Consider the following 13369-nt stretch of genomic DNA (forward strand, 5'->3'; position numbering starts at 1 on the left):
ACCACTGCAATGCCAGATGCACGAGTTAGTCACATACTGTTTCTGAAATAATATTCTGATCGAATTTGAACTACCTTGTCAACACACTAATATGACTGATTCCAACAGAAACAGCTGTATTGATGGTTGGGAGGTCTCTCGCCTGAAGCCTGAATGCTCTTACTCCTTTACTCAACCCTGAGTTAACCTTGTGAGACAACTGGACTCTCAAGATCAAAAAATTAAGTGAGAATCCATCTTGTCAGGCTTCAATCTATGAGTTTTTGGCCAGTACAGTGGTACAAGACCAATCAGTGTCCTTTGAGGAAGTACTAGCAGTTACTAGGGGGTGGTTATATCAGTTGTATATCAGAACTGGAGATTATTTCTTTGTGGAACGAAGAGCAAAGAAGGACACTGAAGGCTTTTCACAAACAAGAGCTTTCTGATGCTAAGGCCAGGCATTTCAAAGAACTGATTAACCCTGATAAAGGCCACAGTAACTTCATTTTTGACATTGCAGAAAGAATTATGTGGGAACATTTTTTTCTTTGCTCAGCTCTGTGCATCACAAACAACCTTTAAACATTTTAATCCCAGAATTGACTTTATCTGTGCATATCCAGTGCCTCGAGTCCATCAACCTACTCGCTCAGTCTTACACAGTCTCCCTAATACTTTCAGAAAATTAGCACTCATTACTAAAAAACACCTTGCCTATTCAACCCTCTTCCTGCTAAAATTCTTTCTGCTAGATATTAGAATCCTTTCGGCTCACTATCATTAATGCCCTTCTCTGTTCTGTCCTCCGCCTTTAAAGGAGTGGTAATTAAACACCTGCTCAAAATATCACACAGTAATTCTAATGTGTTTCATAATCACAGGCCGGTTTCAAATCTCCACTTTGAAAGTCCTGAAAAAAGAAAATAGCAGCCCTTCAATTAAGTGATTATGTATCTAGCAATGGTCATTTAGAAATGTCTGGCCTCAAGTCTGTATGTAACATTAAGATTGGCTTAGTCACAGCTTCCTGTCTCTGCAACATGTGCTTGTATGAAAGCAACCCTCTTATCCACCAGCTCGACTCCCACACTCCTTATTAGAAGAGATCTCAGCTTCCAGTGATGAGGCTGGTTCTAGAGCCAATGGTTAGTACAACCACGTCTTGTACTGCTCAACTCCATGTACCAGCTTCTTCTCCCACAGTGACATTTCACATTCCTAGAGCCAACTTTCATCGCTTATTCAACCATACTTAAATCTGCTTTGACCCAATTTCTTCTTCCATCACACCTTAACCCCCAACACCCATTTTTTAAATTTGAGAGCGGTTAACCCACAAGGTAAAGATTCTGTGTATGACTGGGCGGGCTATGTGGATGGGCTCACCGTATCAGGCTGAGATAGGAGCACCACCCCTTTAAGATTCCAATCTTTTCAAACCATAAGTCATAAGTATTGCCATGAATTGTCAGTTGTGAGGTGCCAACATAGAAATGGTGAGATCTGTTTCCATTGGGTTTATCACAATCCCTCACTCTGTTGTGTATGAGTATCACTCAATACATTGAGTCTCACGCAATACACAACATGTAGAGACAGAATTAATATATTCTATTGGGACCTCAATATAAGAAGCTACAGATATGCTTACAGCAGCTGTCTGATTTTCATTCAGTGTTTCCAGTGAAAGAAACGAGTAAAAAACGTCTTACAGTTATCATAGAATGATTAAGCACTGACATTATGAGGAATGTCAGTCATACAGCTTATGACGGAGGTGTTCATGGTATCCTTACATTTTTCTTAAATTTACTGAAATTAAACTGTTGCGGCTTCTGAGGTTGTCAAGATGAACAGAGAGTTTCTACTTTTCTCTCTGCTTGTCGGCTTTTTCTTTTATTTCAGGATCTAATATTAACTATTCACCACAAAGAAAAGTACAGTGTTATGAATGAATGGCGTAGTAGTCTGAACTGAAATTACTTATATAGTCTAATAAGTTCAGCAACTTATGGTCTTGCTCAAAGACACATGTCGACAGGAGGTGCTAGGGATTGACCCAGTCTGACTCCTAACCCACACCCACCCTAATATGTGCTTTAAAATGTTCTCTAATATTTGAGGTTTTGTATTTTCTCAATTGCAAAGGCAAATCAGTAAGATAGTTCCACACACTAAGGAATGAAGTCAAGTTATTTGGATGCATAAATAAATGTGCATGAACGTTCTCGCCCCATGACACATTTTCAATTGGTTAAAACATGTATGTGTGTGTTTGTGTGTGTCGTACTGGGGTTTGCCTTTGGCCTGGCACGTCAGTTCCAGGTTCTCTCCTTCCCTGGTCAGACCCTGAGGAAACTCTACCACAATCTTTACCTCCGGTTTGTCTGAAAGGATAAAAGAGAAACAGACAGAGAAATAAATGATGGGACAACATAACAGACATTATCTATCTTCACTCCACATCTAGTCTCTACATCATGATCTTTCTGATTTATTCTTATTTGCAGTTACGTTGCTTGTAGCATACATAAACATGAAAGTAGAATTTTTTGATTTTGGGGTTCAGCTACCAACCATTCCATAAAATGGATCTGCAACAAAAGACTGTCATTTTGTAAATTTGTCCAATTTTATGGTTCCCAAGTTGCCTGTGAGCAGTGTGAGGATATACACTGCAATATTTATTTTCAGTGGTACCACTTCAACGGATCAAACTTTCCGAAAGTGTTTACGTTGGAAGAATTCATGTCCCATCAGGCGTGACATTAAGCACTGCTGTTCGGGCACAATGCCGAGGTTTTGTGAAGCATTAACTGATTGGCAGCATCTAATGCTTCTTTATCAGGCTACCAGCGGTATAGTAGCATCCCGCCATAATTATATAGGTATGCAGCATATATATTTTAATCAGACTCCTCACATTAATTCTCTATCCACCGACTCGGTCTGCTCTGACCCGTTGCTTTGGGTGGCTAATGTTATCAAAGGATTTATATAGAATCTACAATATAAGTATACTTCATTTGCCGGACATCCTTCCTACAACTATTACTATTACGTTATGTTCCAGCTCTCAGAGGCCTTTGTGCTTTTCTTCCCACAGAACACACAGTAGACTGCTCACCATGATCACAGTCATGGTTAGGTCCATATAGGTTTAAGTAATCAATAAGTGCAGAAACAGAAACAACAACCCAGCATGCCCCAGCAGTGTTGGAGTGAAAGAGGTCAGGTCAAGCTCAAGTTGTTGCTAGGTAACTTCACTTTTGACCTGCATGCTACCAAGCCCTCAGGAAGTGCACTGGGCTTTAAGCCATTTTGTAATGAGTGAAATGGCACACAGGCCCCCTCCATGATGTCGCACTGTGAAAGAAGTGGCCCCATGCAAAATGAATACTTCCATGTGGACAGTCTAGAAGAGCTGCACAATTAAATAATTGCATCCCTATTCAAGTTAATGGAAGGCTAAACCGGAAGTCAGCAGGCTTGGCCGGCGGAAGTCTCAGTATGATTTCATCTGGGTATTTTCTTTACAGCAGGAAGTGGCTTTTTTGTCTTCATGCGCCACTGAGCAGCTTTCCTAGGAATGAGCAGAGTATAGCCTCCGATGCTGTATCCAGTTCTCCCTTCATACATCCTTGCCTGCTACACAAAATTTGCTTCGTCTGGGTGTATTTGACTTTATTAGGTATTTTTCCTTTACATCTGCCTGCTACTACTGCCTTAACCTAAACCTACTCTTCCACTGCATCAAATCACTCTTCAGCGGTGTTGGGTCTACCTTGGCATAATATTGATGGAATTTTAAATCAACCCCAAAACACAAGCCAAAGCTTTGGGGAATGACAAATGTGGTGCAGCCGAGGACCACAAGTAGCCCTGAGTATGTTCAAAGACGTTACCTGATAAAGCTGCTACACAAAACAGAGGACACAGCTGAATAGTTGAGGCAGCTGGAAAGAAAACATAAGAATGTTGTTTTGACAAATCAGTGGGGTGCTTTGACAGTTGCTGCTGTGCTATTCTTTGCAACCATGGAGCTTCTATTGTTCCCATTCCGTTGCCGGTGTTATCAAAGCCTTTTCTCATCTTGGTGTGAGAGATGATCCTTTATTCTGGACCGAAATTTAATGTTTTATTCAATCTATCTTCTGGGTTAGGGATTGAATTCAATGTTGCCATGTAGTACTGAAAGTAAAACTGAGACACAACAAACGCAACAACAGTCCTGCTCCGACTTACACATTTGAAATATTTACATGCTTAAACATAAAATAAGTATGTATTGGTTGATGACTTTGGAGATCACTTTGGAGAGGATTATATATACTTATATGACAACATGTTCATCAACTAAATATCACAAAAAGGATACTTCTCCATTTTTTTAAATGGAGAGTAAATATGAGGAGTATCCTTTATATAGATGTTAGAATGTCTTTTATATGAAATGTATGTATATATCACCCCATCATCAAAAGCAAGATTTGTCACCAGCAGGGCTATTTAAATTGATCAAGATTTTTGGCAATACGCCAATAGATAATTAACCTGAAAACCAGACTTGATTTGCTTACAGCACACCATGTCCTAGCTTGTTTACTCCAAAATGTTACTTTGTTGAAGTTTCCCTACATTAGAGGCTGCAGATAAATACCTCTAGAGTTTAGCCATCTCATACCAGATTGATTGCTGAGTCACAATGGTGTAATTACAGTTTTCCGATTGTGATGTAAATTATTCTTGTTCTTTTCCCAATACTATAGCCTAAATGCACGCTTGCATTTTTAATCAGCATGTAGACAGCGGGCTCAGGCTTGAGTTATGATTTCAAAGCCGGCGGTAAAGTTTCACACTGCTGTCCGACCTTCTCGGCAACAAACAACACGTGTCTGGCCATCCATCTGTCTAAATCACACCCTGTCAGTGGCCGGCTCTCGGTCTTGGTGATGGACAGCTGATGGGCGAAAAGCCAAGTCTTCTGCTCAGTGGGCATGCACGGCTTTAGACAGCAACCCTTTGGTTTTGTTTCCACTCCAGGCACTACATGGCATCCTGCAACTCTTTCTTCGCTCACAACGTCATCTGACCTTGTCATCTCTGAGCTATAAACATGAAGGACACCAGGCATCTGTAGGTTGTTTTGATAGCCTCTAGTAGTTATGGCGGAGCTTTCTTTGTCTCTGCTTGACAGAAAAACACGCTGCACTGCCAGATCCGGATACTGCCACTTCAGTGCATATGAAATAGTGTCTACCGTATGCAAGAGGGCCGTTATCATTACGCTAACTGAATTACTTGCTTCATTGTGTGCCTCACCTCATAAGCACTTAAGACGGCACTATCCATCTCTCCGCGCCAGCTGACCTTAAGGGAAAACAACCAGGCAACGGAGCAAAACAGCTTGCTTTGCTTATACACATAAACATTACGGGCTTATTTAATTATGCTGTCCCTTGACAATGGCCTCTTTTTGCTGTTTCTTTCTTCACAATGCACTCCATTCCACTTACAAATTGCCCACACAGTGAGTGATTGAAATGTAAATCAACTCGTCTATCTCAGTAATCAGTAAACAAACTTGTGTGTAACTGTGCAGCAATGGCAAAAGTACGATTTATTTTACGGGTCTTTTATAATTTTCCTAGAAAGGAACCAATATATAACTGGATTCTTCAAAGGTGGACCTTTGTGGACCATGTAATTTGGTACTAAATATATGTAAAATAAGACCGTGGCATGGACTTTTTAGGCATCCCGAACCATTCAGAACATGGTGTTCAGTTCGGTATGACACACACCATTGTTCAGAATAACTTGTTATATTGATGTTTTTCTTCTCTCCTTTAATAATGATTATTTTATCATAACACAACAGTATAATTCAATACCAACCAAATGTATAATTTACCGCTTTGGTCCCAAAAGAAGAAGAATTTAATTATTAAAACCTCCATTTAGTTGAAGTCCCCACTGTGTTGCATGCCAGGGGAGAATTTCTTTTCCAGTCCAGAAATGCCCCTATAGATCATTACTGAATCAACGGTGCAACTGTGCTCTAAATATTTTGGGAACCCACCATCTGCAGTCTATTCAGTGATAAGATTGAATCAGATTAAACTGGGATTTGTTGGTACTATGCTCCAATTCCAATAGTGTGAGAATAGAATGTGCACTTGACACTTAAACAGGAACCTGTTCCTATTTAAATCAGCACAGATTTCTTATATTCTTATGTAACTGTTGCTCAGAGGTATCTTTGTCTCTTTCTGTCTCTTTCAGTTGTCACTCTGGTTGAACCATTGTAAAATGGTGTTTTGTTGTACACGTAACATTACTTTTGTGCAAACCCTTCATACATAGAACCTCAGACTGCAAAGAGAACTTTTAACAGTTGTATATGAACCAAATGATCACTGTCTGAATGAGCTTAATACACTCTAATTAGGTTTATGTGTGAAACACAAATACTAAAGTGTGAGCGTTCAACCCGGACAACTTTGGCAGTGGTACAGTTGTTGTCTGTGAGCTAAACCATGCTTGTTGGGTGTATAGCTTATATAGCAACTGTTGTTAGTATAGTGAACACAAATGAGCCTTTTGTTGTTGGATAAAAACTGTGATATGTCTCTCAAAACACAAACAATCAAGCATACCATTTAATAAATTAACAACATCATATCAATGAGTCCATTACAGGGCTTGAGGTATGGTATAATTTCATTATGTGAGACTAGTCAGTTTGTTTTGCTTGCCCCTAAATGTCCAGTAGTCCAGGAATTATCCACTCCTCTGGCAGTTCATCTCACTGAAAAAACAAGAGAGCTATGGGACTGTGTACACTTTCACTGAGTATAAACTGTTGAAGTGAATGTGAAAAGCTTAAACTGCACTTCTGGCTCGAATGGTGGATAACGGAAGATCATTCAAAAAATGTTGCACTTTACTTTGTATTTTCAAATATGCTAGTAAGAGGGTTTTTTTGTAGTAATGATGGAGCATTATTGATAAATGGGTTTTATATTTCAGCCCTGTAATTTGTACAATAAGAATTATGGCTAACGAGCAACAATTTATAAAAGTTTTCTCCTGTTTTCTCTTTTGTTTTTTATGCTGTACCTAAAATGTACCCAACTGTGACCCTAAAACTGAGGTACACACTGAACTGTGGGTTTTGTTTGGATTGCACCCATGGTGTTCAATTAGTGCACTTCCAGTTAATTAATTCCAATCAACCGCTGTAGTACACATAAAATTCCTCTGGAAATCAAGAACTGCTCTACAGGAAAGTAAATTACAGACCCATAAAAGAAGAAGAAGATTTTTAAATCATTTTGTAGATATGGTCTATACAAACAGTAATACTGTATAGCAGTAAACTGTATAGCAGAAAAATTATCATAGAAGGTGGGGTGCAGGGCAGGCCATGCCTGCTTGTTGGTCATTACAGTATGCACAGAGCATGACAGCAGCCGTCCCTGCATGACGTAATGTGAGGCGCTGAGACGGGTGGTCTATGTGAGCTCCCTGTTATCAGAGGCCAACAAAATGCCATGCTGCCTCTGTAGATGAGCTGATCTCCTCTTCTCGCTTTCCCAGAGAAAGGTCAGATAGCTACAGAAGATTTCTTTTTTAATAGAATGCTAGGACATTCCAGAGGCCAAAGACATAAGGTTACAGAGGCATTAAATACATACGTTTTATCGTTTTGAATCAATAAAAAGATCTCAAACTCTACATTACAGAGACTGAGCATTTTAATTACTTGTCACATTGCTGGGTATAGTTGTGTTTCTGTTGTTATGGTCAGCTGTGAGCTTATACTTTTCATTTTACCCACAATAAATTTGCCTGTACTGCAATAGAGAGCAGTGGTGATATTCCGAGCAACTACTTTAGTACATGCCAAAAAATGCACACTGTTGACCTTGAACAACAATAATTCTCAAACTTAATTTCAGTGAGTATGTTTGGGGCTTTTTTTTGGCATTTGACACACCTATACCTATAATCTGCACAAATGATACTTTTCAGCAAAAGTTTTTGTATTTAGTCCGCTTTTGTTGTTTTACAGTTGATACTGAATTTCTATTTGTTTATGTTCTTTTCATTTTGTTCAATTTACTCTATAATCTGTTTCACTTTGACTCCTGTAAACTAAATGATTACCTACCTACCTTTGACATTTCATCATTATGATTGTGACTATCTACTACTATACTAGCATTGCTGAATATGGTTTAAAGGTGCATGTGCAATGAATTGAAGACCTTTTTGGTGATATAAATATGTGTTTTTGGAGGAGTTTGCTGTTAGGACAGACATTGGTGAAACTGCACGTCTTCTTTTACATTCTTTTTTATTGACGGACCAGCAATGTAGAATAAGTTGTTCATATACACACAATTGATTAAGTTGCAGATCTACATCCACCTATGGCTAATTCTTGGAGAGCACAGAAAATTTATTTCGTCCTTTGTGCATACTCAAGAGTTTTAGTCTTGAACCTACTCAGAGTTCTCAGCACTTACTATGATCCAAAACATCTTGGTTGCAGGGACAATAAACTTGTTAAAAGAGAGGAACTAACTAGTGGCTCAAGGTTTTTTTCCGATGAGCAACAAAATGTGTCTGCAGTGTACCTCCATGCTTCTTTAACTTTTAAATCCAAACTGCACTGGTTTCACATAATTATGGCCACAGATGACAGTCATACAATATTGTGAAAAGGACAAAAATAAAAAGAAGAGAATAAATATCTGGTAATATGAAGTCAACTGAGAGAGCAACCCAGTCAGATTACAATGCTTCATAATGATGAAAAAGGTTAAAAAAGGCAAAAAAATATTAACTTTTTTTGGACACACATGCAATGGTAACCTGATACCTTACATTAGCTATTTCTTTGGAAGATGTTCATAAATGAGATCCTTTCCCTCTGTTGACAACGGCATGCACCAGAGTTTCAGTGGGAGGGGGGAATGTGAGAAATTTATGTCATTTAATTAGTGGAGATGGAACACTGTACTCTATTGCAGTCCAATTTTCCCCTTTTATTCATCATAACCTGTTCATGGAGATGATTTCCCTTCAATGACACTGCCACACATGTCATACACCAAAGTTTTAGTTAGGGAAAAGTAGCAAATTTATGCCATTTAATTAGTGGGGATGGAACACTCGTCTCTATTGCAGTCCAATTTCTCTATTGCAGTTAAGCTGATGAGACACTTGAAAAAAGAGGAAAACTTGCCTAATGCAGCTCAAATATCCATGCTGATTTCTTATTTATTTCTGAGCAGAGGTACTTACACTGCACCTCCAGGTATTTCTGTGCTTGGAAGTCCTTGACTGCTGGGTGGTCTACGATGCAAACCACAGGTACACCATCATCCTCCTTGCTGACGGTGAAGGTCAGCCGGCTGGTTACTGTGTACATCTTGTCATAGCTGAGCTCAACTCTGGGCTTGCCTATGGGGAAACATCAAAGACAAGCAGACGTAAACACAGCAGTACAGATGAAATTTGGATTGCAGTTAAAAAATGAATGAATCTTGTGCAGAAAAATCCATAAAATGAAAAGCTTGAAAAGCAAACAACTGATGACTGCCACAAACTCGAGTTTGGTCCAAACTTTCATCACAGTCACTGTGCACTGACCAAGAACAACTTCTTTCCAAATGTCCTTCATAGGATATCTGACTCAAAGCTCTGCAAAGCTGAACTCATTAAGCATTCCATTGAAATGAATCGATTCTGCTCTGAGAATTTGCAGGTTTAAATTCAGATGTGAACAGGCCCTTAGGTGTGAATATGACTACTCCCTCACACTAAAAGGAACCATACCCAACCGTGCCTGGAAATGCAGAGATCCTCCAGGGGGAGCTGCCTGATGCATTTGGCAGAAGGATACCTTTTTTTTTATGCTTAGCCTTCTGCAAACACAACCCAGACCTCAAACATTGATAGAGTCCTTCAGTATCTCAAGTATCTCTCAAACTATTGTGAGGAATAACTGAGCAATGAGAAACAGAGTATGTTCTAGAAGCAATATAATATATCTCTAACCATCTATCTGCCATTCATAGCCACTTATCCTTTGCAAGGTTGGATGGGTTTGCCATCCAACACTAGGTGACAACCCTGGACAGGGTCCGTCTATTACAGGGTTGACATACAAACAGACAACCTTTCACACCTACGGACAATTTAGAGTCTCCAACTAACATAATCTGCATGTCTATGGACTGTGGAAGGAAACAAGAGCAGATGGAAAAAAACCTGCACAGAAGTTCGCATCCATGCAAAGTATTTGAACCCTCCTTGCTGTGAGGCAACAGTGCTTACCACTGCACCACCATTCTTCCCATTTGCCTGCAATTTGATCTATAATGTCTAAATTAAGATGTTAAACCAAAGGCTTTGGAAGTAAGAGGTGAAAGGTTGCTGAGGGGAAAGCACTGCTTGTTCTCATAATCATTTAAATGACTCCTTATAGTTTGCTGGTTGGTTGGCTTCCTGCTTCAGGGTTCAATTGATTTTCAGTGCGTTTTCCACACTAAAGTCATATAATAGAACAATTGAGCTCCAGAGTAGTAGGCTGGCTTTAAAAAGAAAATATGAATAAAGACTATATGCTTTTATTCTAAAAGTCTTTTTGAAAATATTAACAAAAACCTTCGGGTTGTGCTTTTTCTTTTTTTTAGGCATTTTTGGTTCCTCTAGGAGTACTTTTGACCGTCTTATTTTATTGAAGGGTCAGTCCACTGAGTTTTACTGGAGAAAATAACAAAGCTGAAACCTGTACACCTAATGCTGCTAAAAAAAAAACCATGATTTAAAAATGTTAAGGGCTGACAAAGACAGCCATTGTTTGGCAGCAATGGTCTTTCTTGCATTGACCTTGCAAAATATGTAGTATGGAAGTGCAGAGGATGTCCTTGAAAATAGTCAGAAAAGGTGAATCAGCTAACAATTGCCTGCTGTCAGGGGCTACTATGTGACTGTGAATCACACATTAGGCTTTATGAAGCCAGATTTATTGTGTGGCCACCTTTTGCACAGCACTGCCAGATCTGAAGCCTGCACAGTAACCATCCTCTGATTAGTGGCTGCTCTGTAATATCACACAGACAATATGTTCTCACAAGCAATGAAGAAAATACCTCATCACAGTCATACAAAATAAGAGGGATAGCTGCACACAGCTCTGCACAGCAGAGTCGCAAAGAGAGATTGATTATTTTTATCCCTTTGTCCTACTTCCTAACAGTCTGTTGCACAAGTGTGTTTGTGTCCCATCAATAAAACAAATACTGGAAGCAAAAAAGTAAAAGAGCCTGCCAACGAAATGCTGGTACAGGAGAAAATCTGCCTTAATGTGCAGAGTTGCATACATCAGTTTAAATTTTAGCTGCAAAATATGCACTAAGTGCACATTCTACCCTCTCCTGTACGGCAGCTCAGCCACTGTGGTGATACCTTCACCGTGGTGACAGCTGTCTCTTCAGATGCTGGGAAAGCAAACCTGTGTGATGTGCCTGATGTAAAGGAACAGGTTGTCATGAATAAACACCACTAGAGGCTTCGGATTCATGAAAGCACCTGAAACAGGAACCTGAAGGGATCTTCTCAAATCAAAATGTCTTTTGAGATGCATGAAACAGTAGTGAAGACACATCTTCATTCAAGTCCTGGGTTTCTGGATCGCTTGCTTTGCACCTCATAAATTCAGTGTAAAATTAAAATAGTTATCTTCACAAGCTAAGTGTCTACGAGAAACTTGTACAAAGGCAAATTACTATGGAAGAACTGCAAGAATAATGTATAATTACCATAAATGGTAATGTGGTTGCAATTAACAATGAACCTCCATCTTAATCCTCTCTCTTTAACCATTTGCCATTACCAAAACATTTTAAACTGTAGCTCCAGTTGCACAGGAAGCATATCACCCATTACCTGGTTTATGTTATAACGTTTACTATGGGTTTCTAACCAAACAAAACATGAGACACACTATGTAAAATACAGTGTTAAGCTCAAAGAGGCTACTTAGCAGCCTGCATGTGTATAACAAATAATAAAACTGTGGAAACTACAGTTTGTAAGGTAAATTTGGTATTCAATAATGGCATTTCTTGTTTTCTCCTTGCCTGGTATGAGGTATCTTCACCCCACCATTCATTTGTGCTTGGTAGAGATAAAACAAATGAATCCTGCTGTGCATTGTAAAGCATAAGAACTGACTGGCGCCCATTTCTTGAAGAAGGCAGAGGAGACTCATAAGAGTAGTCTCATAAGATGGACATTTGACAGTATTCCAAATGTGCTGCATCAAATACTAATCTGTTTGAGTAGAGACAATGCAGCTCTTGAGGGCAACACAAAAGGTGCGTCAAAATCACATCTTACAATTGTTTTCTATTGAAGCCCACACACTGGAGGCATCATGCCGCATCAGGATACGCCCAGAGCCGACATGCGTCAACACTCCACAAAGTAATTTAATCACATTCTCTCTCTGGATTTGCACATCCTGGCTACTGTACCTTCACTACTTTTTCTTTGTGTATGGCTCATCCAGTATGGGCTATGGGCATCACATAATATGTGTATAGGTGTAAATAAATGTGTATTGCCTCATAGCCCTTTTCATTGACATTATACTATTAGTGGACAGAGGTTCCGTTTGGTTCAGCCAATCCAGACGTCTTAGACCTGCATTCTTTCTAATGGCCAGCTGGGGGCAGCTCCATGGGCTGCAAAAAAGAAGTCTCATAGTAAGAATTACCTTACTTCTAACTTGATTTATTAGCTCAGTAAACAGTTTCTTACTGAGTTTATGGTCTCAATGGCTAGTTTCAAGCCGTCTTCCTGATGTTCATTTTGTAATTGATGGTCCCATTTAGAGTAAAATAGACACTAAAGTAGGGTATGCTTTAGGGCGTGGCTACCTTGTGATTGACAGGTTCATTCTCAGTGAGTCCGTCCAGCTCAACGCACCAAACTCAGATCAAACTGGCAAACTAGGCAGTGCTGATCAGATATGAATAAATTTTCTGTTAACGATTACCTATTTCTAGCCTCAGACGTTAAACAAAACACCAAGATGGCAAAGGTCATAATGCCAAACTCAAAGCTTCAAAACGGAACTCCATAAACCAATGGGTGACACTTGGCCCTTATGTTCAGCTGGTTTTCATGATTCTTGTCTTTAAATCTCCTTGTAGTTTTAGATAGCTTTTCAAAGTAGGCTACAGGTCTGATCACCACGAAGTAGTAAAGCAGCATCACCGTGTATTCTCAGAAAAAGGGGGTGCTAAAAACTAGCTGATATAGAGACTGCTTGCAGGGTTAGTTGAAAAAACTAGTCCTGCTAATG

At 39.4% G+C, this 13369-nt stretch overlaps 1 protein-coding gene across 5 annotated transcripts in view; it reads right to left on the reverse strand.

Annotated features, from left to right (window-relative positions):
- Nucleotides 1-13369, reverse strand: part of cadm1a (cell adhesion molecule 1a) — a 382815-nt gene that overhangs the window by 58610 nt on the left and 310836 nt on the right. For all 5 annotated transcript variants that reach the window (XM_051402032.1, XM_051402035.1, XM_051402034.1 and 2 more), the window contains 2 exons: nucleotides 9298-9456; nucleotides 2273-2369 (listed from right to left, as the gene is read on the reverse strand). In XM_051402032.1, coding sequence (XP_051257992.1) covers nucleotides 2273-2369; nucleotides 9298-9456 — 256 coding nt within the window. The remainder of the gene's footprint in view (nucleotides 1-2272; nucleotides 2370-9297; nucleotides 9457-13369) is intronic.

Source organism: Dicentrarchus labrax, unplaced genomic scaffold (assembly GCF_905237075.1).
Source record: "Dicentrarchus labrax unplaced genomic scaffold, dlabrax2021, whole genome shotgun sequence".
In the NCBI taxonomy this organism is placed as follows: Eukaryota; Metazoa; Chordata; class Actinopteri; family Moronidae; genus Dicentrarchus; species Dicentrarchus labrax.